The 24775-nt window shown below is 40.6% G+C and overlaps 1 protein-coding gene across 1 annotated transcript in view; it reads right to left on the bottom strand.

The window, feature by feature from the left end:
* LOC128663195 (long-chain fatty acid transport protein 2) overlaps positions 1-24775 on the bottom strand; it is a 215405-nt gene that overhangs the window by 145521 nt on the left and 45109 nt on the right. Inside the window, exon 2 of the mRNA XM_053717404.1 lies at positions 2539-2748. Coding sequence (XP_053573379.1) covers positions 2539-2748 — 210 coding nt within the window. The remainder of the gene's footprint in view (positions 1-2538; positions 2749-24775) is intronic.

Below are 24775 nucleotides of genomic sequence, written 5' to 3'. Positions count from 1 at the left end.
TTTAAAGCGTCTGAAGTGTACACTACCCAGACTATATGACTTTCTACCATATGATTAGCCTCTAAAAAAAGCACTAATTTTCAAATACAATGTGCTTTTTAGCAAAGCAAAGCATATTTTTTTTTTTAGAAATGTCTATTTCATTTATAATTAAGGGTTTTACACTTACACTTAGCTGTGTAAATCAGTCACTTACCAAGATAAAACTGTGTTTAGCTATATATTAACTATTTATGTAGATATACATTTTATGACCAAAGTATGTGGACACCTGACCATAACAAATATATGAGTTTGTTTGACATCCCATTCTAAAACCAAAGACATTAAAGGGACACAAAACCCACACGTTTCTTTCATGATTCAGGCAGAACATGTGATTTAAACAACTTTCTAATTTGCATCTGTATCTAAATTGCTTCATTCTCTTGGTATCCTTAGATGAAAAGCATATATAGGTAGGCTCAGGAGCAACAATGCATTACTGGGAGCTAGCTGATGATTGGTGGCTGCACAAAAATACCTCTCTTAATTGGTTTAAGCAAATTGGATAAAATAAGTAAATTGCAAAAGTTGTTTAAAGTCATATGCTCTATTTGAATCATGAAAAATAGGAAAAAGAAAAATGTTGTGTTTCATGTCCCTTTAATATGGAGTTGGCCCTCTCTTTGCAACTATAGCAGCCACCACCTTTTGTGAAGGCTTTCCACAAGATTTTAGAGTGTGTCTGTAAGAGTCCTAACAGTGTTCATTGAAGTTGTGGTCAAGGCTCTGTAGGTTACTCGAGTTCCTTCACATCAATTAATCAAATCATGTCTTCATGAAGCTTATTTTGTACCAGGGGCACAGTCATGCTGGAACAGGAAAGGGGCTTTCCCCAAACTCTTGCCACAAGGGTGGAAGCACCCAATAGTCAAAAAAGGTCTTTGTATCCTGTAGCATTATGATGACCCTTCACTGGAACTATGGGGCCTATCCTGAAACTTGAAAATATAATCCAGATCAATGTCCTTCCTCTACCAAACTTTACAGTAGGTGCTATGGATTTCAGTAAGTAGAATTCTCCTGCTATCTGCCACACCCAAATTCTTCCATCAGGCTGACAGATAGTACAGCAAGTCACAACAGATAACATGTTTTCACTGCTCCAGAGTCCAGTGGTGGCATACTTTACAACAATCTAGCCGATGATTGGCATTGCGCATGTTAATGTGAAGCTTGTGTAAAGCCGCTTGGCCATGGAAACCAATTTCATGAAGCTCCTGCGCACAGTTCTTGTGCTGATGTTGCTTCCAGAGAGAGGTTTAAAAAAAAGGGGGGGGGGGGCGGTTGTTTTTTTAAACTGCTCTCTGTTGTTAAACTTCTAAAATAAACCTATTTACTTGTTGCCACAATAGGCGGGAAGGCTGAGAGGGCTTTGTTAACTGTTGGCCTATAACGCTAGTACTAGCCCTATGTAGGGGTCTATATTATTAGATTACTGAAGTATTAGTTACATTTACCACATTTCACCATGATTTACTTGTTGCCGCAATAGGCAGGAAGGCTGAGAGGGCTTGGTTAACTGTTGGCCTATAACGCTAGTACTACCTCTATGTAGGGGTCTATATTATTAAATTACTGAAGATATTAGCTACATTTACTACATTTAAATTATCATTGTAACGCCACTATCTCCCACAAATATAATCCTTCCCCCTACCTTTGGGAGGACTTCGCAACAGTATAACTTGCAAAAGTAGAATACTGAGTTACCAAAACAGAGATGTGTTTTTAAATTTCTCTCGGCAGGCCAGCAAACTTCATTATTTTTGCTGCTGTCTTTTACTTATTTGTGAACTTAGTTAAAGCTATTTTTTTTTTTTTTCAAAAACAGCTTTAATGATCAAAGTACGATACAAGAAAAAATAGAAACAAAATGTATACATCCTTATGCTGTAATCTAAAATTACATAATACAGCTGTAGTTTTTCCTATTTTGTTTTCATCTGTTGTAATAATAGGAAATCTAACAATTAAGGTGCTATAATACAACAATAACAGTAACAACAACATTGTCAGAATGTCTTTTCATATGCCATTCTTATTTCTTTTATGTGTTCCATGTCCTATATCTGGGCCACTTCCCATATGTCTCACGGTCCCCTATTTCCTGAAATGATGTACACTTCCCAAAGAAATCTCATCTGTAAATAAACCTCCCCTCTTTTATATTTGATGTATGCATATTCTTCCTAGTTAAAGCTAAGTTTTAATGACAATTCTTTCTCTATGTGCTAATAAGAGCATTCTTTTTTGTGCCTCTTATCTATAGGTTTATTCTATGTACATTAGTAGGGGTGTTGGCATACTTTTCACCATATAGTGTGTGTGTGTATGTATGTATGTGTGTGTGTGAGTGTGTGTGTGTGTGTGTATGTATGTATATATATATATATATATATATATATATACACACAGTTCATTTGTGTGCCCACACTGGACCATCCAGCATCTTGCTATAGATAACTATTTTGTAATTGTACATTCAAGGGTTACCTGTGGTTCCAGAAGTGTAAATATACAGAGCTGGTGATTTCCGTGTGACGTTGGATCTGTGAGATCTAGAGATGGGGTTGTCAGATGCAGATTCAACTTTCTCAAGGAGGCTGTCTACCCCAACTGTAGAAGAATCTCTGCTCAGATAAAATACTTGCACACCTTCTTGAGTTAGAGCTGGCAGCACCTCTTCCACTGCATTCTTTAGTTCTAAAAGAGGAGGAAAAAAGTAATTTACTGTGTTATCTGTATACTGAGAGGATTCCTATCCCCCGAAACACTTGGACATGACTATAAATCATTACCTGCTAACAATGCACCTTACAATGTCCCATGGTTGGTGTACTCCAGGCACTCATGCCTGTGAACTCCAACAAAATAAATTATTCTAGAAGTTGCTTGGCTGTATCAGTCCACATTGGGAACACAGTCACAAATAAACTACCAATTCCTAGAAGCTTATAGATCCCCACTCTACTAGGTCCTCCTCCCGTGTATGGGAGCATTAAAACGCATATATTTAAAGATATCTACTGGAGTTTCATCATCTTTGGCATCACCTGCGGATCACCTATTTATTATTAAATAAATTAAAGGCACAGTGTGTCTGCTACTACAGGTGGCTGATATTTTTACAGTGCTTACCTGTAGAGAAAAAGAAACCTTCATTTAAAAGGGCAGACTCCATTCTTTCAAAGAGGATCCTATGACCTTTTAAGTGGTGCAAATACTCTGTAAGGGCCTCTTCCACCAACCCTAGCAATTGGAAAGAGCTTAGAGCTTCCTCATAGTATCACATGGCACCAAAACAGTGTAGAAGATAGGCAAAATGCTTCTGTGCAGAAGGACAACTCTGTGCAAGGAATATTTTTATTTTTCTCTTGACTATATTAGAGACCACTACTGTTTTGTATTGTAATTAATTATTTAACTTCATAAACTCCCAGCTTGGCAATACAGAAAAAAGGATATCAAAATGCCTTATTAAAAAATACAAAAATGTATTGATACACATAAAAGATTTACACAAGTATGGCCCCAAACAAAATGTGAAAAATACATTAAAGGGTCAGTAAACCTTAAAATTAATGTTATATAATTCTGCACATAGTGCACAATTATATAACATTATATTAGCCAACCATTATTTAACATAATATTGCCTTTTTATTTTTAGCAAAAAACGCTGTTTTACAGACCCGCTCTCTGGGCTCTGCTGAGCGGGTCTGTTTTTTTTCCTCAGCGCATCGGGCCAGCTGTATAGTCACAGCCCGGCCCGACCGCGCCATAAGAATAAGGGCTAGATTTATTAAGCCCCTATGGCAGCAAGTTCTCTCAAGAACTTGCTCGCCGTCATTTATCAAGCAGCGGTCACCAGACCTTCCTTAGCCTCTTTGCCACCTCTAATCTGGCGAAATTCAATCTCCTCGGTCTAGTCAGACCGAGGAGATTGACAGCTCCTGCTCACGCGTGATTGGCTGTGCGCGGGCAGGGGGCGGGATTGCACGCGAGCGCAAAATTGCGCTCGTGTGCGATGTCGAATACCTGCGGGTATTTTCGCCCCGCCAGAGGCGAGCTGAGGCGTACAGGGGCACATATACGCGCCCCTGTACGCCTCAGCTTTAATAAATCTAGCCCTAAGTGCAGCTCGCTCCCGCTCTGTCTGACAGCAGGAGCAAGCTGCACTTAGTCTTATGGCGCGGTCGGGCCGGGCTGTGACTATACAGCTGGCCCGATGCGCTGAGGAAAAAAAACAGACCCGCTCAGCAGAGCCCAGAGAGCGGGTCTGTAAAACAGCGTTTTTTGCTAAAAATAAAAAGGCAATATTATGTTAAATAATGGTTGGCTAATATAATGTTATATAATTCTGCACTATGTGCAGAATTATATAACATTAATTTTAAGGTTTACTGACCCTTTAATGTATTTTTCACATTTTGTTTGGGGCCATACTTGTGTAAATCTTTTATGTGTATCAATACATTTTTGTATTTTTTAATAAGGCATTTTGATATCCTTTTTTCTGTATTGCCAAGCTGGGAGTTTATGAAGTTAAATAATTAATTACAATACAAAACAGTTAAGTCAAATTTGTTGAGTTTGATTTTTAAACTCTTTTCTAAAGTGGTCTCTAATATAGTCAAGAGAAAAATAAAAATATTCCTTGCACAGAGTTGTCCTCCTGCACAGAGGCTTCTACACTGCTTTGGCGCAATGTGATACTATGAGGAAGCTCTAAGCTCTTTCCAATTGCTAGGGTTGAGCCCAGAGAGCGGGTCTGTAAAACAGCGTTTTTTGCTAAAAATAAAAAGGCAATATTATGTTAAATAATGGTTGGCTAATATGATGTTATATAATTCTGCACTATGTGCAGAATTATATAACATTAATTTTAAGGTTTACTGTCCCTTTAACCTCTTCACTGAGCTTCAATGGCTAAACATCATGGTGAAGGGTGCTCTATTAACATCACAAGCCTGTGCTCAGTATAGTGCACAATCTTGTGTTACAAATCCATGGTAAAACAGAATTACCAAAGAATATTTTAGCAGGTCAGACATCTCATTCTCTTTAGCACTCCATAAACATTCAATGGATAGAGAGGCCACAGTAAACATCGCCCGAACGCAACATATAACAGCGCTAAAAGAAATAGCACGACTAGAGACCGGAAGTAAAGTATTAAGGCTAGAATTAAAGTATAATATAACACATGTAAAACATATTAAGGTAAGTATTACACACACACACATATACAGAACATTTTTGTAAATATTTTATTATATCTTTTCATGTGACAACACTGAAGAAATGACACTTTGCTACAATGTAAAGTAGTGTGTGTACAGCCTGTATAAGTCATGCTGCTCTTCCGCTCTGCTGTGGCCGTTGCCACGGATGCAGGCAGTCCTCTTGTTGCTAGGGATGCGGCAGTGTAACTGCAGAAAGGTGATGAAAAGTGCCTCAGTTTCTCTCTCACCTGTGTCCAACTATAGGTATTACTTTGTGCTGTATTTCTGTTTACTGGATTGCTATATTGATACTCTGTTGATGAACTCTGCCTGCTTGACTACTCTGCTTGCCTTAACCCCTGAACTACTTGATTGCTATACTGATACTGAATTCTGCTTGTTTGACTACTTTGCTTGCCTTAACCCCTAAACTACTGGATTGCTATACTGATACTGAACTCTGCTTGTTTGACTACTCTGCTTGCTTAACCCCTGAACTACTTGATTGCTATACTGATACTGAATTCTGCTTGTTTGACTACTCTGCTTGCCTTAACCCCTAAACTACTGGATTGCTATACTGATACTGAACTCTGCTTGTTTGACTACTCTGCTTGCTTAGCCCCTGAACTACTTGATTGCTACTTTATTGCTGAACTCTGCCAGTCTGACCATTCTATTGGTTTACCCCTGAACTGCTATACTGCTGGATATCCTTTTGTTGCTGACGCCTGCCTGTTCCCAGTCCTTCTATTGGTTTACCTCTGAAATGTTATACTGCTAGATATCATTTTCTTGCTGACTCCTGCCTGTTCCCGGTCCTTCTATTGATTTACCCCTAAACTGCCACACTTCCTGTTGCCGCTGAGTACTGCCCTGCCTGCTGTGAATACTATTTACCTCATTTTACAAACTCTCTCTCTGCTCTGGGATATTTCCTATCATTCCACTTGACGCCTGGATAAGAAGACTACTGGCCAAGTTTGTTCTGATAGTGGAATATTCCACAAGCATTACAGTATAACAGTGTAAATTTCCTGTCCCCTCAAAATAACTCAACGCACAGCCATTAATGTCTTAACCAGTGGCAACAAAAGTGAGTACACCCCTAAGTGGAAATGTCCGAATTGGGCCCAAGTAGCCATTTTCCCTACTGGTGTCTTGTGACTCGTTAGTGTTACAAAGTCTCAGGTGTAAATGGGGAGCAGGTGTGTTAAATTTGGTGTTATCGCTCTCACACTCTCTCATACTGGTCACTGGAAGTTCAACATGGCACCTCATGGCAAATAACTCTCTGAGGATCTAAAAAAAAAGAGTTGTTGCTCTACATAAAGATAGCTTTGGCTACAAGAAGAATGCCAAGACCCTGAAACTAAGCTGCAGCATGGTGGACAAGACCATACAGCGGTTTCACAGGACAGGTTCCACTCAGATCAGGCCCCGCCATGGTCGACCAAAGAAGTTAAGTGCACGTGCTCAGCATCATATCCAGAGGTTGTCTATGGGAAATAGACATATGAGTGCTGCCAGCATTGCTGCAGAGGTTGAAGGGGTGGGGGTCAGCCTGTCAGTGCTCAGACCATACGCCGCACAGTGCATCAAATTGATCTGCATGGCTGTCTTCCCAGAAGGAAGCCTCTTCTAAAGATGATGCACAAGAAAGCCTGCAAACAGTTTGCTGAAGACAAGCACACTAAGGATATGGATTACTGGAACCATGTCCTATGGTCCGATGAGACCAAGATAAACTTATTTGGTTCAGATGGTGTCAAGCATGAGGTGGCAATCAGGTGAGGAGTACAAAGACAAGTGTTTCTTGCCTACAGTCAAGCATAGTGGTGGGAGTGTCATGGTCTGGGCCTGCATGAGTGCTGCCAGCACTGGGGAGCTACAGTTCATTGAGGGAACCATGAATAACATGTACTGTGACATACTAAAGCAGAGCATGATCACTTCCTTTCGGAGACTGGGCCGCAGGGCAGTATTCAACATGATAACAACCCCAAACACACCTCCAAGACGACCACTGTCTTGCTAAAGAAGCTGAGGGTAAAGGTGATGGACTGGCCAAGCATGTGTCCAGACCTAATACCTATTGAGCATCTGTGGGGCATCCTCAAACGGAAGGAGGGGAGTGCAAGTTATACAGACTGTACACTCACTACTTTACCTTGTAGCAAAGTGTCATTTCTTCAGTGTTGTCACATGAAAAGATATAATAAAATATTTACAAAAATGTGAGTAGGATACTGTATATATATATATATATATATATATATATATATATATATATATATATATATATATATATATATATATATATATATATATATATATATATGAAAAAAGAATAAAGGTGGCACACGGTTAAAAGGTTAAACCTTTATTGTGGGGCAATGTTTTGGGGCTCCTGCCCCTTTCTCAAGCTAGTTTTTACAAACTAGCTTGAGAAAGGGGCAGGAGCCCCGAAACGTTGCTCCACAATAAAGGTTTAACCTTTTAACCGTGTGCCACCTTTATTCTTTTTTCCTATATTCCCACATTTGGGCCTCAAGGGTGGTCCTATTAGGTGTTGCACCGGATCCAGTTTATATTAAGAGTGTTCTTATTTTGGACTGTGCAGTGCAGATCCCACTTGTTTTCTTTACATATATATATATATATATATAAACTTCAACCTTTCGGTCCTCACAGGGACCTTTATCAAGACTGTTTCTTGTTCACTGCACGTGAAATATGTTCAGCGTGAAGTGAACAAGAAACAGTCTTGATAAAGGTCCCTGTGAGGACCGAAACGTTGACTTATCCTTTGATAATGAATTACTAATAAAAAATGTATGTATATTAAGTATTTCCTTGAAGTTTCTACCTATCTACCATAGAGAACACCCAGGCAATTCACCAGTACAGTGAGTGCTTGGAACCCAGAATATATATATATATATATATATATATATATATATATATATATATATATATATATATATATATATATATATACACTGTACATACATACATATTAAATGTTAAAGCATTTGACAGTGATATGGTATATGACTAGGTGTTTGACTGGAAAGGGCATAAAAGTGCAAACACATACATGGAAACATAGAAATACACACAAATATATACATACTCACACACACACACACATATATATATATATATATAAAAAAATAAGGAAATTTATGCTTACCTGATAAATTTGTTTCTTTTACGATATGACGAGTCCACGGATTTCATCCTTACTTGTGGGATTTATCCTCCTGCCAGCAGGAAGTGGCAAAGAGCACCACAGCAGAGCTGTATATATAGCTCCTCCCTTCCCTCCACCTCCAGTCATTCGACCGAAGTTAGGAAGAGAAAGGAAAAGCCAAAGGTGCAGAGGTGACTGAAGTTTATAAAAATAAGTACATACCTGTCTTAGAAATGACAGGGTGGGCCGTGGACTCGTCATATCGTAAAAGAAACAAATTTATCAGGTAAGCATAAATTTCCTTTTCTTTTACAAGATATAACGAGTCCACGGATTTCATCTTTACTTGTGGGATACAATACCAAAGCTACAGGACACGGATGAAAGGGAGGGACAAGACAGGAACCTAAACGGAAGGCACCACTGCTTGAAGAACCTTTCTCCCAAAAACAGCTTCAGAAGAAGCAAAAGTATCAAATTTGGAAAATTTGGAAAAAGTGTGAAGAGACGACCAAGTTGCAGCCTTGCAAATCTGTTCAACAGAAACATTGTTTTTAAATGCCCATGAGGAAGCCACAGCCCTAGTAGAATGAGCCGTAATTCTTTCAGGAGGCTGCTGTCCAGCAGTCTCATACGCCAGACGGATGATACTCTTCAGCCAAAAGGAAAGATATAATAAAATATTTACAAAAATGTGAGTAGGATACTGTATATATATATATATATATATATATATATATATATATATATATATATATATATATATATATATATATATATATATATATATATATATATATATATATATATATATATGAAAAAAGAATAAAGGTGGCACACGGTTAAAAGGTTAAACCTTTATTGTGGGGCAATGTTTTGGGGCTCCTGCCCCTTTCTCAAGCTAGTTTTTACAAACTAGCTTGAGAAAGGGGCAGGAGCCCCGAAACGTTGCTCCACAATAAAGGTTTAACCTTTTAACCGTGTGCCACCTTTATTCTTTTTTCCTATATTCCCACATTTGGGCCTCAAGGGTGGTCCTATTAGGTGTTGCACCGGATCCAGTTTATATTAAGAGTGTTCTTATTTTGGACTGTGCAGTGCAGATCCCACTTGTTTTCTTTACATATATATATATATATATATAAACTTCAACCTTTCGGTCCTCACAGGGACCTTTATCAAGACTGTTTCTTGTTCACTGCACGTGAAATATGTTCAGCGTGAAGTGAACAAGAAACAGTCTTGATAAAGGTCCCTGTGAGGACCGAAACGTTGACTTATCCTTTGATAATGAATTACTAATAAAAAATGTATGTATATTAAGTATTTCCTTGAAGTTTCTACCTATCTACCATAGAGAACACCCAGGCAATTCACCAGTACAGTGAGTGCTTGGAACCCAGAATATATATATATATATATATATATATATATATATATATATATATATATATATATACACTGTACATACATACATATTAAATGTTAAAGCATTTGACAGTGATATGGTATATGACTAGGTGTTTGACTGGAAAGGGCATAAAAGTGCAAACACATACATGGAAACATAGAAATACACACAAATATATACATACTCACACACACACACACATATATATATATATATATAAAAAAATAAGGAAATTTATGCTTACCTGATAAATTTGTTTCTTTTACGATATGACGAGTCCACGGATTTCATCCTTACTTGTGGGATTTATCCTCCTGCCAGCAGGAAGTGGCAAAGAGCACCACAGCAGAGCTGTATATATAGCTCCTCCCTTCCCTCCACCTCCAGTCATTCGACCGAAGTTAGGAAGAGAAAGGAAAAGCCAAAGGTGCAGAGGTGACTGAAGTTTATAAAAATAAGTACATACCTGTCTTAGAAATGACAGGGTGGGCCGTGGACTCGTCATATCGTAAAAGAAACAAATTTATCAGGTAAGCATAAATTTCCTTTTCTTTTACAAGATATAACGAGTCCACGGATTTCATCTTTACTTGTGGGATACAATACCAAAGCTACAGGACACGGATGAAAGGGAGGGACAAGACAGGAACCTAAACGGAAGGCACCACTGCTTGAAGAACCTTTCTCCCAAAAACAGCTTCAGAAGAAGCAAAAGTATCAAATTTGGAAAATTTGGAAAAAGTGTGAAGAGACGACCAAGTTGCAGCCTTGCAAATCTGTTCAACAGAAACATTGTTTTTAAATGCCCATGAGGAAGCCACAGCCCTAGTAGAATGAGCCGTAATTCTTTCAGGAGGCTGCTGTCCAGCAGTCTCATACGCCAGACGGATGATACTCTTCAGCCAAAAGGAAAGAGAGGTAGCTGTAGCTTTCTGACCCCTACGCTTTCAAGAAAAAACAATGAATAATGAAGATGATTGACGGAAATCCTTAGTCGCCTGCAAGTAAAACTTCAGGGCACGGACCACGTCCAAGTTATGCAACATACGTTCCTTCTTAGAAGAAGGGTTAGGACATAATGAAGGAACAACAATTTCCTGATTAACCCTTTGAGTGCTAAGCACTTTCCCACCTGGGTGCTAAGCTTTTTTAATGTTTTTTTATTTTTTTACTTTTTGAACAATTTTTTTTAACTTTTGTTTTATTTTTTTCATACCCCCAAGACTTACACTGTTAGAAATGTTAGGCGATTACCTTTCCAATGGTCTTGGGGGTCTGTAGCTGCTTAGATGCCTGAGATACAGGCTTCTAAGCAGCATGCCCCCTGCTCCTATACTTAATATTGTTAAGTATAAATAAAGTTGCGCGGTGACGTCATCACGTTATTGTGAGTGACGTCACCACACAAAACGGGAAGCCCCGGCGATGCCTGTCAGTCTACAGGCACGATCGCCGGGGTAGGAGTGGGTGGGAGCCCCCAGATCTCCCTCAAGGTGGGAGAGTGCTAGTGACGGCTCTGAGCCGTCGTTAGCACTCAAGGGGTTAATATTCTTATTAGAAACAACCTTAGGAAGGAAACCAGGTTTGGTACGTAAAACCACCTTATCAGAATGGAAGATAAGATAAGGCGAATCACATTGTAACGCTGAAAGCTCAGAAACTCTACGAGCAGAAGAAATAGCAACCAAAAACAAAACCTTCCAAAAAAATACCTTAATATCTATGGAATGCATGGGTTCAAACGGAACCCCTTGAAGAACATTAAGAACTAAATTCAAACTCCAGGGTGGAGCAATTGGTCTAAACACAGGCTTGATTCTGGTCAGAGCCTGACAAAAAGACTGAACATCTGGAACATCTGCCAAACGTTTGTGTAGTAAAATCGACAAAGCAGATATTTGTCCCTTTAAGGAACTAGCTGATAACCCTTTCTCCAATCCTTCTTGGAGAAAAACAGAATTTATGCGTACCTGATAAATTACTTTCTCCAACGGTGTGTCCGGTCCACGGCGTCATCCATTACTTGTGGGATATTCTCCTCCCCTACAGGGAAAGGCAAGGAGAGCACACAGCAAGAGCTGTCCATATAGCTCCCCCTCTGGCTCCGCCCCCCAGTCCTTCGACCGACGGTTAGGAGAAACTATAGGGTGCCGTGGTGACTGTAGTGTATAAAGAAAAAGAAAAAATTTTCAAACCTGATTAAAAAACCAGGGCGGGCCGTGGACCGGACACACCGTTGGAGAAAGTAATTTATCAGGTAAGCATAAATTCTGTTTTCTCCAACATTGGTGTGTCCGGTCCACGGCGTCATCCATTACTTGTGGGAACCAATACCAAAGCTTTAGGACACGGCTGAAGGGAGGGAGCAAATCAGGTTACCTAAACAGAAGGCACCACGGCTTGCAAAACCTTTCTCCCAAAAACAGCCTCCAAAAAAGCAAAAATATCAAATTTGTAAAATTTGGCAAAAGTGTGCAGAGAAGACCAAGTCGCTGCCTTACATATCTGATTAACAGAAGCCTCGTTCTTGAAGGCCCATGTGGAAGCCACAGCCCTAGTGGAGTGAGCTGTGATTCGTTCAGGAGGCTGCCGTCCGGCAGTCTCATAAGCCAATCGTATAATGCTTTTCAGCCAGAAAGAAGGAGAGGTAGCAGTAGCTTTTTGTCCTCTCCTCTTACCAGAGTAAACGACAAACAAGGATGAGGTTTGTCTAAAATTCTTTGTTGCTTCTAAATAGAACTTTAAAGCACGGACTAAATCTAAATTGTGTAACAAACGTTCCTTCTTTGAAACTGGATTTGGGCACAGAGAAGGAACAACTATTTCCTGGTTAATATTCTTGTTGGAAACAACTTTTGGAAGAAAACCAGGCTTGGTACACAAAATAACCTTATCTGAATGGAACACCAGATAGGGTGGATCACACTGCAAAGCAGATAATTCAGAAACTCTTCTAGCAGAAGAAAAAGCAACCAAAAACGGAACTTTCCAAGATAGCAACTTGATATCTATGGAATGTAAGGGTTCAAACGGAACCCCCTGAAGAACTGGAAGAACTAAATTTAGACTCCAAGGAGTCTGTAAACAGGTTTGATTCTGACCAAAGCCTGTACAAAAGCTTGTACCTCTGGCACAGCTGCCAGTCATTTGTATAACAAGACAGATAAAGCTGAAATCTGTCCTTTTAGAGAACTCGCTGACAATCCCTTATCCAAACCTTCTTGGAGAAAGGAGAGGATCTTAGGAATTTTAATCTTACTCCAGGAGAATCCCTTGGATTCACACCAACAGATATATCTTTTCCATATTTTATGGTAAATCTTTCTAGTCACAGGTTTTCTGGCTTGGACCAGAGTATCTATCACTGAATCTGAAAACCCACGCTTGGATAAAATCAAACGTTCAATTTCCAAGCAGACAGCTGCAGAGAAATTAGATTTGGATGTTCGAATGGACCTTGTACTAGAAGATCCTGTCTCAAAGGTAGCTTCCATGGTGGAACCGATGACATATTCACCAGGTCTGCATACCAAGTCCTGCGCGGCCACGCAGGAGCTATCAGAATCACAGAGGCCTTCTCCTGTTTGATCCTGGCTACAAGCCTGGGAAGGAGAGGGAACGGTGGAAACGCATAAGCTAGGTTGAATGACCAAGGCGCCCCTAATGCATCCACTAGAGTGGCCTTGGGATCCCTGGATCTGGACCCGTAGCAAGGAAACTTGAAGTTCTGACGAGACGCCATCAGATCCATGTCTGGAATGCCCCATAATTGAGTCAACTGGGCAAACACCTCCGGGAGGAGTTCCCACTCCCCCGGATAGAAAATCTGACGACTCAGATAATCCGCCTCCCAGTTGTCTACTCCTGGGATGTGGATTGCAGATAGGTGGCAGGAGTGATCCTCCGCCCATTTGATGATTTTGGATACCTCTCTCATCGCCAAGGAACTCCTTGTTCCTCCCTGATGGTTGATGTAAGCTACAGTCGTCATATTGTCTGACTGGAATCTTATGTATCCGCCCTTTGCTAGATGAGGCCAAGCCCGGAGAGCATTGAATATCGCTCTCAGTTCCAGGATGTTGATCGGGAGAAGAGACTCTTCCCGAGACCATAAACCCTGAGTTTTCAGGGAATCCCAGACCGCGCCCAGCCTGATAGACTGGCGTCGGTCGTGACAATGACCCACTTTGGTCTGCAGAAACTCATTCCCTGAGACAGGTGATCCTGTCTACTGGAGCATGCACAGTTGTAATGGTCTTAGATGAATTCGAGCAAAAGAAACTATGTCCATTGCTGCAACAATCAACCCTACTACTTCCATGCACTGAGCTATGGAAGGCTGCAGAATAGAGAGAAGAACTTGACAAGCGTTTAGAAGCTTTCTGACTTCTGTCAGGAAGATCTTCATTTCAAAAGAATCTATTATTGTTCCCAAAAAGGGAACTCTTGTCGACGGAGACAGGGAACTCTTTTCTACGTTCACCTTCCACCCGTGAAATCTGAGAAAGGCTAGAACAATGTCTGTATGAGCCTTTGCCTTGGAAAGAGACGACGCTTGAATTAGAATGTCGTCCAGATAAGGTGCCACTGCAATGCCCCTTGGTCTTAGAACCGCTAGAAGGGACCCGAGCACCTTTGAGAAAATTCTGGGAGCAGTGGCTAGTCCGAATGGGAGAGCCACGAACTGATAATGTTTGTCCATAAAGGCGAACCTTAGGAACTGATGATGATCTTTGTGGATAGGAATATGTAGATACGCATCCTTTAAATCCACGGTAGTCATATATTGACCCTCCTGGATTGTAGGTAAAATTGTTCGAATGGTTTCCATTTTGAACGATGGAACTCTGAGAAATTTGTTTAGAATTTTTAAATCCAGAATTGGTCTGAAAGTTCCCTCTTTTTTGGGAACTACAAACAGATTTGAGTAAAAAAACCCTGATCTTGTTCCACAGTTGGAACTGGGTGTATCACTCCCATCTTTAACAGGTCTTCTACACAATGCAAGAATGCCTGTCTACTTATTTGGTTTGAAGATAAGTGAGAAATGTGGAACCTTCCCCTTGGGGGTAGTTCCTTGAATTCTAGAAGATAACCCTGAGAGACTATTTCTAGTGTCCAGGGATCCTGAACATCTCTTGCCCAAGCCTGAGCAAAGAGAGAGAGTCTGCCCCCTACTAGATCCGGTCCCGGATCGGGGGCTACCCCTTCATGCTGTCTTGGTAGCAGCAGCAGGCTTCTTGGCCTGTTTACCCCTATTCCAGCCTTGCATTGGTTTCCAAGCTGGTTTAGTCTGGGAAGCGTTACCCTCTTGTCTAGAGTCTGCCGAATTAGAAGCTGGTCCGTTCCTGAAATTGCGAAAGGAACGAAAATTGGACTTATTCTTAGCCTTGAAAGGCCTATCCTGTGGGAGGGCATGGCCCTTTCCCCCAGTGATGTCTGAAATAATTTCTTTCAATTCTGGCCCAAAAAGGGTCTTACCTTTGAAAAGGATATTAAGCAATTTTGTCTTGGAAGATACATCCGCAGACCAAGGCTTTAGCCAGAGCGCTCTGCGCGCCACAATTGCAAACCCTGAATTTTTTCGCCGCTAATCTCGTTAATTGCAAAACGGCGTCTACAATAAAGGAATTAGCTAACTTAAGTGCGTGAATTCTGTCCATGACTTCCTCATACGGAGTCTCCCTACTGAGCGACTTTTCCAGTTCCTCGAACCAGAACCACGCCGCTGTAGTGACAGGAATAATGCACGAATATGGGTTGAAGGAGGTAACCTTGCTGTACAAAAATCTTTTTAAGCAAACCCTCCAATTTTTTATCCATAGGATCTTTTAAAGCACAATTGTCCTCAATGGGAATGGTCGTGCGTTTGGCTAGTGTAGAAACCGCCCCCTCAACCTTAGGGACTGTTTGCCATATGTCCGTCCTGGGGTCGACCATAGGGAACAATTTCTTAAATATAGGAGGAGGGACAAAAGGTATGCCTGGCTTCTCCCACTCCTTATTCACAATGTCCGCCACCCGTTTAGGTATCGGAAAGGCATCAGGGTGCACCGGGACCTCTAGGAACTTGTCCATCTTGCACAAGTTTTCTGGGATGACCAGATTGTCACAATCATCCAGAGTAGATAGCACCTCCTTAAGTAATGCGCGGAGATGCTCTGATTTAAATTTAAATGTCACAACATCAGGTTCTGCCTGCTGAGAAATTCTTCCTGTATCAGAATTTTCTCCATCTGACAAACCCTCCCTCACTGCCACTTCAGACTGGTGTGAGGGTATGACAGAAAAATTATCCTCAGCGCCCTCCTGCTCTACAGTGTTTAAAACAGAGCAATCGCGCTTTCTCTGAAATGCTGGCATTTTGGATAAAATATTAGCTATGGAGTTATCCATTACTGCCGTCAATTGTTGCATAGTAACAAGCATTGGCGCGCTAGAAGTACTAGGGGTCGCCTGCGCGGGCATAACTGGTATAGACACAGAAGGAGAAGATGTAGAACTATCTCTACTTCCTTCATCTGAGGAATCATCCTGGGTAACCTTACTATTTGTGACAATACTGTCCTTACTGTGTTTGGACGCTATGGCACAATTATCACATATATTTGAAGGGGGGACCACATTGGCTTCCATACATACAGAACATGATCTATCTGAAGGTACAGACATGTTAAACAGGCTTAAACTGGTTAATAAAGTACAAAAACCGTTTTAAAACAAAACCGTTACTGTCTCTTTAAATATTAAACAGGGCACACTTTATTACTGAATAAGTGAAAAACTATGAAGGAATTATCCAATCTTTACCAAATTTTCACCACAGTATCTTAATGCATTCAAAGTATTGCACCCCAATTTTCAAGCTGTTAACCCTTAAAATGTGGAAACCGGAGCCGTTTGCAGGGGGGTATTTCAAGCCTTCTAGGAACGTTTTCAGTGGACACCAGACCCTCTCACATGCATCTGCATGCACTGTACCTAAAAGAAACTGTGCAATAATGGTGCGAAAATGAGGCTCTGCCTAATACAGTGAAAGGCCCTTCCTGACTGAGAAGGTGTCTTAACTAGTGCCTGGCGATAAAAAACGTTCCCCAAATAATAAAAGTGTGAAATCCCCTTCAAACTTTAAATAAAAACTTAAATAAACAATCGATTTAGCCCTTAAGAGTGTCCACCAGTTAATAGCCCATAATAAGCCCTTTATTCTATCTGAGTCTAAGAAAATGGCTTACCGATCCCCATGAGGGAAAATGACAGCCTTCCAGCATTACACAGTCTTGTTAGAAAAATGGCTAGTCATACCTTGAGCAGAAAAGTCTGCAAACTGTTCCCCCCAACTGAAGTTCTCTCAGCTCAACAGTCCTGCGTGGGAACAGCAATTGATTTTAGTTACTGCTGCTAAAATCATACTCCTCTTTAAAACAGAACTCTTCATCTCTTTCTGTTTCAGAGTAAATAGTACATACCAGTACTATTTCAAAATAACAAACTCTTGATAGAAGAAATAAAAAACTACAACTAACACCACAAACTCCTCACCATCCCCGTGGAGATGCTACTTGTTCAGAGCGGCAAGGAGAATGGCTGAGGGGCGGAGCCAGAGGGGGAGCTATATGGACAGCTCTTGCTGTGTGCTCTCCTTGCCTTTCCCTGTAGGGGAGGAGAATATCCCACAAGTAATGGATGACGCCGTGGACCGGACACACCAATGTTGGAGAAAGACAGAATCCTGGGAAACCTAACTCTACGCCCTTGGATTCACACCAACAAAGATATTTACGCCATATCTTATGGTAGATCTTTCTAGTGACAGACTTACATGCCTGAATCAAAGTATCAATGACCGAATCAGAGAACCCCCGCTTAGATAAAATCAAGCGTTCAATCTCCAAGCAGTCAGTTGCAGAGAAACTAGATTTGGGAGTTTGAAGGGTCCCTGAATGAGAAGGTCCTGCCTCAATGGAAGCTTCCATGGCAGCAGAGAGGACATCCCCACTAGATCGGCATACCAAATCCTGCGAGGCCACGCAGGCGCGACTAGAATTACTGAAGCCCTCTCCTGTTTGATCCGAGCAATCACCCGGGGAAGGAGAGCAAACGGTGGAAACACATAAGCTAGGTTGAACGACCAAGGCACTGCCAAGGCATCTATCAGTTCGACCTGAGGATCCCTTGACCTGGATCCGTATCTTGGGAGCTTGGCATTCTGAGGAGACGCCATCAGATCCAATTCCAGTCTGCCCCATCTGAGGATTCAGATAGAACATGCAGTTTTAAACAATTTTCCAATTTACTTCTAATATCTCATTTGCTTTGCTTTTTTGGTATACTTTGTTGAAAAGCATACATAGGTAGGCTCAGGAGCAGCAATGCACTACTGTGAGCTACTTTCTTAGTGTAGCAGCATATATATGCATTTTTTCATTGGCTCATCACATGTATTCAGCTAGCTCCCAGTTGTGATTTGTTGATCTGTGAACAGATATGCTCTATCTGAACAATTAAAGAAAATATTAGTGGTTTATTATGTCCCTTTAAAACTTTATTTTTCAATAGTGCAAAACTACACCATGGGCTCCATTGCAATCAGTTTGAATTTGTATGGGAAAGCACTGTATGACAGCTTGGGTGATTTTTTTTTTTTTTAATTTTCAAGGCTATTAAAATCAGTAAAAGGAGTTGTCATTTGAATCAGAAAAACTGATTGAATTACAATAAAGATGTAACAGCAAAATCTAGTTAAAACTTGAAAAACCAAATTAATTTGGATGCATTGCAGACTTTCTAACGCCTAGATTTAGAGTTCTGCGGCCAAAGGGGTGCGTTAGCTACGCGTGCTTTTTTTCTCCCGCACCTTTTAAATACCGCTGGTATTTAGAGTTCACAGAATGGCTGGGTTTTCAGTGCGTTAAGCTCCAAAAAGGGAACGTAGAGCATCATTTAACGCCACTGCAACTCTCGATACCAGCGGTGCTAACGGACGCGGCCAGCTTCAAAAACGTGCTCGTGCACGATTCCCCCATAGAAAACAATTGGCTGTTTGAGCTGAAAAAAAACCTAACACCTGCAAAAAAGCCGTGTTCAGCTCCTAACGCAGCCCCATTGTTTTCTATGGGGAAACACTTCCTACGTCTGCACCTAACACCCTAACATGAACCCCGAGTCTAAACACCCCTAACCTTACACTTATTAACCCCTAATCTGCCGCTCCCGCTATCGCTGACACCTGCATATTTTTTTAACCCCTAATCTGCCGCTCCGTAAACCGCCGCTACTTACATTATCCCTATGTACCCCTAATCTGCTGCCCCTAACACCGCCGACCCCTATATTCTATTTATTAACCCCTAATCTGCCCCCCTCAACATCGCCTCCACCTGCCTACACTTATTAACCCCTAATCTGCCGAGCGGACCGCACCACTACTATAATAACGTTATTAACCCCTAATCCGCCTCACTCCCGCCTCAATAACCCTATAATAAATAGTATTAACCTCTAATCTGCCCTCCCTAACATCGCCGACACCTAACTTCAATTATTAACCCCTAATCTGCCGACCGAATCTCGCTGCTACTGTAATAAATGGATTAACCCCTAAAGCTAAGTCTAACCCTAACACTAACACCCCCCTAAATTAAATATAATTTAAATCTAACGAAATAAATTAACTCTTATTAAATAAATTATTCCTATTTAAAGCTAAATACTTACCTGTAAAATAAACCCTAATATAGCTACAATATAAACCTATAATTATATTATAGCTATTTTAGGATTTATATTTATTTTACAGGTAACTTTGTATTTATTTTAACCAGGTACAATAGCTATTAAATAGTTAAGAACTATTTAATAGCTAAAATAGTTAAAATAATTACAAAATTACCTGTAAAATAAATCCTAACCTAAGTTACAATTAAACCTAACACTACATGATCAATAAATTAATTAAATAAAATACCTACAATTATCTACAATTAAACCTAACACTACACTATCAATAAATTAATTAAATACAATATCTACAAATAAATACAATAAACTAACTAAAGTACAAAAAAAAAACATTAGAAAAATATTACAACAATTTAAACTAATTACACCTACTCTAAGCCCCCTAATAAAATAACAAAGCCCCCAAAATAAAAAAATGCCCTACCCTATTCTAAATTACAAAAGTTCAAAGCTCTTTTACTTACCAGCCCTGAACAGGGCCCTTTGCGGGGCATGCCCCAAAGAATTCAGCTCTTTTGCCTGTAAAAAAAACACATACAATACCCCCCCCAACATTACAACCCACCACCCACATACCCCTAATCTAACCCAAACCCCCCTTAAATAAACCTAACACTAATCCCCTGAAGATCTTCCTACCTTATCTTCACCATACCAGGTTCACCGATCCGTCCTCGGAAGTCTTGATCCAAGCCTCGGAAGTGTTGATCCAAGCCCAAGCGGGGGGCTGAAGAGTGACGTCCATCCTCAGGCTGAAGTCTGGATCCAAGCGGCGGCTGAAGAACTCCATCATCGGGCTGAAGTCGGAAGTCCATCATCGGGATGAAGTCTTTTATCAAGCCGCATCTTCAATCTTCTTTCTTCTGGAGCGGAGCGGAGCCATCTTCTTTCCAACCGACCGCGGATCCAACCTCTTCAACCGACGCCTACTCGCCGAATGACAGTTCCTTTAAATGACGTCAACCAAGATGGCGTCCCTCGAATTCCGATTGGCTGATAGGATTCTATCAGCCAATCGGAATTAAGGTAGGAAAATTCTGATTGGCTGATGGAATCAACCAATCAGAATCAAGTTCAATCCGATTGGCTGATCCAATCAGCTGATCGGAACAGCCAATAGAATGCGAGCTCAATCTGATTGGCTGATTGGATCAGCCAATCGGATTGAACTTGATTCTGATTGGCTGATTCCATCAGCCAATCAGAATATTCCTACCTTAATTCCGATTGGCTGATAGAATCCTATCAGCCAATCGGAATTCGAGGGACGCCATCTTGGATGACGTCATTTAAAGGAACCGTCATTCGGCAAATAGGCGTCAGTTGAAGAGGTTGGATCTGCGTCGGTTGGAAAGAAGATGGCTCCGCTCCAGAAGAAAGAAGATTGAAGATGCGGCTTGATAGAAGACTTCATCCCGATGATGGACTTCCGACTTCAGCCCGATGATGGAGTTCTTCAGCCGCCGCTTGGATCCAGACTTCAGCCCGAGGATGGACGTCACTCTTCAGCCCCCCGCTTGGGCTTGGATCAACACTTCCGAGGCTTGGATCAAGACTTCCGAGGACGGATCGGTGAACCTGGTATGGTGAAGATAAGGTAGGAAGATCTTCAGGGGCTTAGTGTTAGGTTTATTTAAGGGGGGTTTGGGTTAGATTAGGGGTATGTGGGTGGTGGGTTGTAATGTTGGAGGGGGGTATTGTATGTGTTTTTTTTACAGGCAAAAGAGCTGAATTCTTTGGGGCATGCCCCGCAAAGGGCCCTGTTCAGGGCTGGTAAGGTAAAAGAGCTTTGAACTTTTTTAATTTAGAATAGGGTAGGGCATTTTTTTTATTTTGGGGGTCTTTGTTATTTTATTAGGGGGCTTAGAGTAGGTGTAATTAGTTTAAAATTGTTGTAATATTTTTCTAATGTTTGTAAATATTTTTTTATTTTTTGTAACAGTTCTTTTTATTTTTTGTACTTTAGTTAGTTTATTTCATTGTATTTATTTGTAGATATTGAATTTAATTAATTTATTGATAGTGTAGTGTTAGGTTTAATTGTAGATAATTGTAGGTATTTTATTTAATTAATTTATTGATCGTGTAGTGTTAGGTTTAATTGTAACTTAGGTTAGGATTTATTTTACAGGTAATTTTGTAATTATTTTAACTATTTTAGCTATTAAATAGTTCTTAACTATGTAATAGCTATTGTACCTGGTTAAAATAAATACAAAGTTACCTGTAAAATAAATATAAATCCTAAAATAGCTATAATATAATTATTATTTATATTGTAGCTATATTAGGGTTTATTTTACAGGTAAGTATTTAGCTTTAAATAGGAATAATTTATTTAATAAGAGTTAATTTATTTTGTTAGATTTAAATTATATTTAACTTAGGGGGGTGTTAGTGTTAGACTTAGCTTTAGGGGTTAATCCATTTATTACAGTAGCGGCGAGATTCGGTCGGCAGATTAGGGGTTAATAATTGAAGTTAGGTGTCGGCGATGTTAGGGAGGGCAGATTAGGGGTTAATACTATTTATTATAGGGTTATTGAGGCGGGAGTGAGGCGGATTAGGGGTTAATAACTTTATTATAGTAGCGGTGCGGTCCGCTCGGCAGATTAGGGGTTAATAAGTGTAGGCAGGTGGAGGCGACGTTGAGGGGGGCAGATTAGGGGTTAATAAATATAATATAGGGGTCGGGCGGTGTTAGGGGCAGCAGATTAGGGGTACATAAGGATAACGTAGGTGGCGGCGCTTTGCGGTCGGCAGATTAGGGGTTAATTATTGCAGGTAGCTGGCGGCGACGTTGTGGGGGCAGGTTAGGGGTTAATATAATATAGGGGTCGGCGGTGTTAGGGGCAGCAGATTAGGGGTACATAAGTATAACGTAGGTGGCGGTCGGCAGATTAGGTGTTAAAAAAAATTAATCGAGTGGCGGCGATGTGGGGGGACCTCGGTTTAGGGCTACATAGGTAGTTTATGGGTGTTAGTGTACTTTAGAGCACAGTAGTTAAGAGCTTTATAAACCGGCGTTAGCCCAGAAAGCTCTTTACTACTGACTTTTTTCTGCGGCTGGAGTTTTGTCGTTAGAATTCTAACGCTCACTTCAGCCACGACTCTAAATACCGGCGTTAGAAAGATCCCATTGAAAAGATAGGATACGCAAATGGCGTAGGGGGATCTGCGGTATGGAAAAGTCACGGCTGGAAAGTGAGCGTTAGACCCTTTAATGACTGACTCCAAATACCGGCAGTAGCCCAAAACCAGCGTTAGGAGCCTCTAACGCTGGTTTTGACGGCTACCGCCCAACTCTAAATCTAGGCCTTAGTAAGTTACCTCAGGAATTTTCATAGACCTTTATGGATCCAAAACATATCTGAAGCCAAACAGAATGTGAGACAGCAGCAACATTATTGATGATTGCCTAATATGTTTAAATGCAGGTATTTTTCAGTTATGATATTTATTTATGACATGTGCAATTAATAATTGCATGTCATTTAACCAATTAATGACATGATGCACCCTGTACATCGCTTGTCATTAAGAGGTACTGTAAAAACCTTGAGATTTTTATATAAAATGTTTAGTTATGCATAATGAAACTTTGCATTCTACGTTCATTATTTATTTTGCTCCCTTTTCATGTAATTTAGGTCTGAAAAACATAATTTATGCTTACCTGATAAATTCCTTTCTTCTGTTGTGTGATCAGTCCACGGGTCATCATTACTTCTGGGATATTATCTGCTCCCCTACAGGAAGTGCAAGAGGATTCACCCAGCAGAGTTGCTATATAGCTCCTCCCCTCTACGTCACCTCCAGTCATTCGACCAAAGACCAACGAGAAAGGAGAAGCCAAGGGTGTAGTGGTGACTGGATTATAATTTAAAAAATGTTTACCTGCCTTAAAAAACAGGGCGGGCCGTGGACTGATCACACAACAGAAGAAAGGAATTTATAAGGTAAGCATAAATTATGTTTTCTTCTGTTATGTGTGATCAGTCCACGGGTCATCATTACTTCTGGGATACCAATACCAAAGCAAAAGTACACGGATGACGGGAGGGATAGGCAGGCTCATTATACAGAAGGAACCACTGCCTGAAGAACCTTTCTCCCAAAAATAGCCTCCGAAGAAGCAAAAGTGTCAAATTTGTAAAATTTGGAAAAAGTATGAAGCGAAGACCAAGTTGCAGCCTTGCAAATCTGTTCAACAGAGGCCTCATTCTTAAAGGCCCAAGTGGAAGCCACAGCTCTAGTAGAATGAGCTGTAATTCTTTCAGGAGGCTGCTGTCCAGCAGTCTCATAGGCTAAACGAATTATGCTACGAAGCCAGAAGGAGAGAGAGGTAGCCGAAGCCTTATGACCTCTCCTCTGACCAGAGTACACGACAAACAGGGAAGACGTTTGTCGAAAATCCTTAGTTGCCTGCAAGTAGAACTTGAGGGCACGAACTACATCCAGATTGTGTAGAAGACGTTCCTTCTTTGAAGAAGGATTTGGACACAAGGATGGAACAACAATCTCTTGATTGATATTCCTGTTAGTGACTACCTTAGGTAAGAACCCAGGTTTAGTACGCAGAACTACCTTGTCTGAATGAAAGATCAGATAAGGAGAATCACAATGTAAGGCTGATAATTCAGAGACTCTTCGAGCCGAGGAAATAGCCATTAAAAATAGAACTTTCCAAGATAACAATTTTATATCAATGGAATGAAGGGGTTCAAACGGAACGCCCTGTAAAACGTTAAGAACTAAGTTTAAACTCCATGGCGGAGCAACAGTTTTAAACAGGCTTGATCCTAGCTAAAGCCTGACAAAATGCCTGGACGTCTGGATTTTCTGACAGACGCTTATGTAACAAGATGGACAGAGCTGAGATCTGTCCCTTTAATGAGCTAGCCGATAAACCCTTTTCTAAACCTTCTTGTAGAAAGGACAATATCCTAGGAATCCTAACCTTACTCCAGGAGTAATCTTTGGATTCACACCAGTATAGGTATTTACGCCATATTTTATGGTAAATCTTTCTAGTAACAGGCTTCCTAGCCTGTATCAGGGTATCAATAACCGACTCAGAAAAACCACGTTTTGATAAAATCAAGCGTTCAATTTCCAAGCAGTCAGCTTCAGAGAAGTTAGATTTTGATGTTTGAA

This window comes from Bombina bombina, chromosome 6 (assembly GCF_027579735.1).
Source record: "Bombina bombina isolate aBomBom1 chromosome 6, aBomBom1.pri, whole genome shotgun sequence".
In the NCBI taxonomy this organism is placed as follows: domain Eukaryota; kingdom Metazoa; phylum Chordata; class Amphibia; order Anura; family Bombinatoridae; genus Bombina; species Bombina bombina.
The sequence above is the reverse complement of the archived record's forward strand: the minus strand, read 5'-3'. Positions and strand labels throughout refer to the sequence as shown.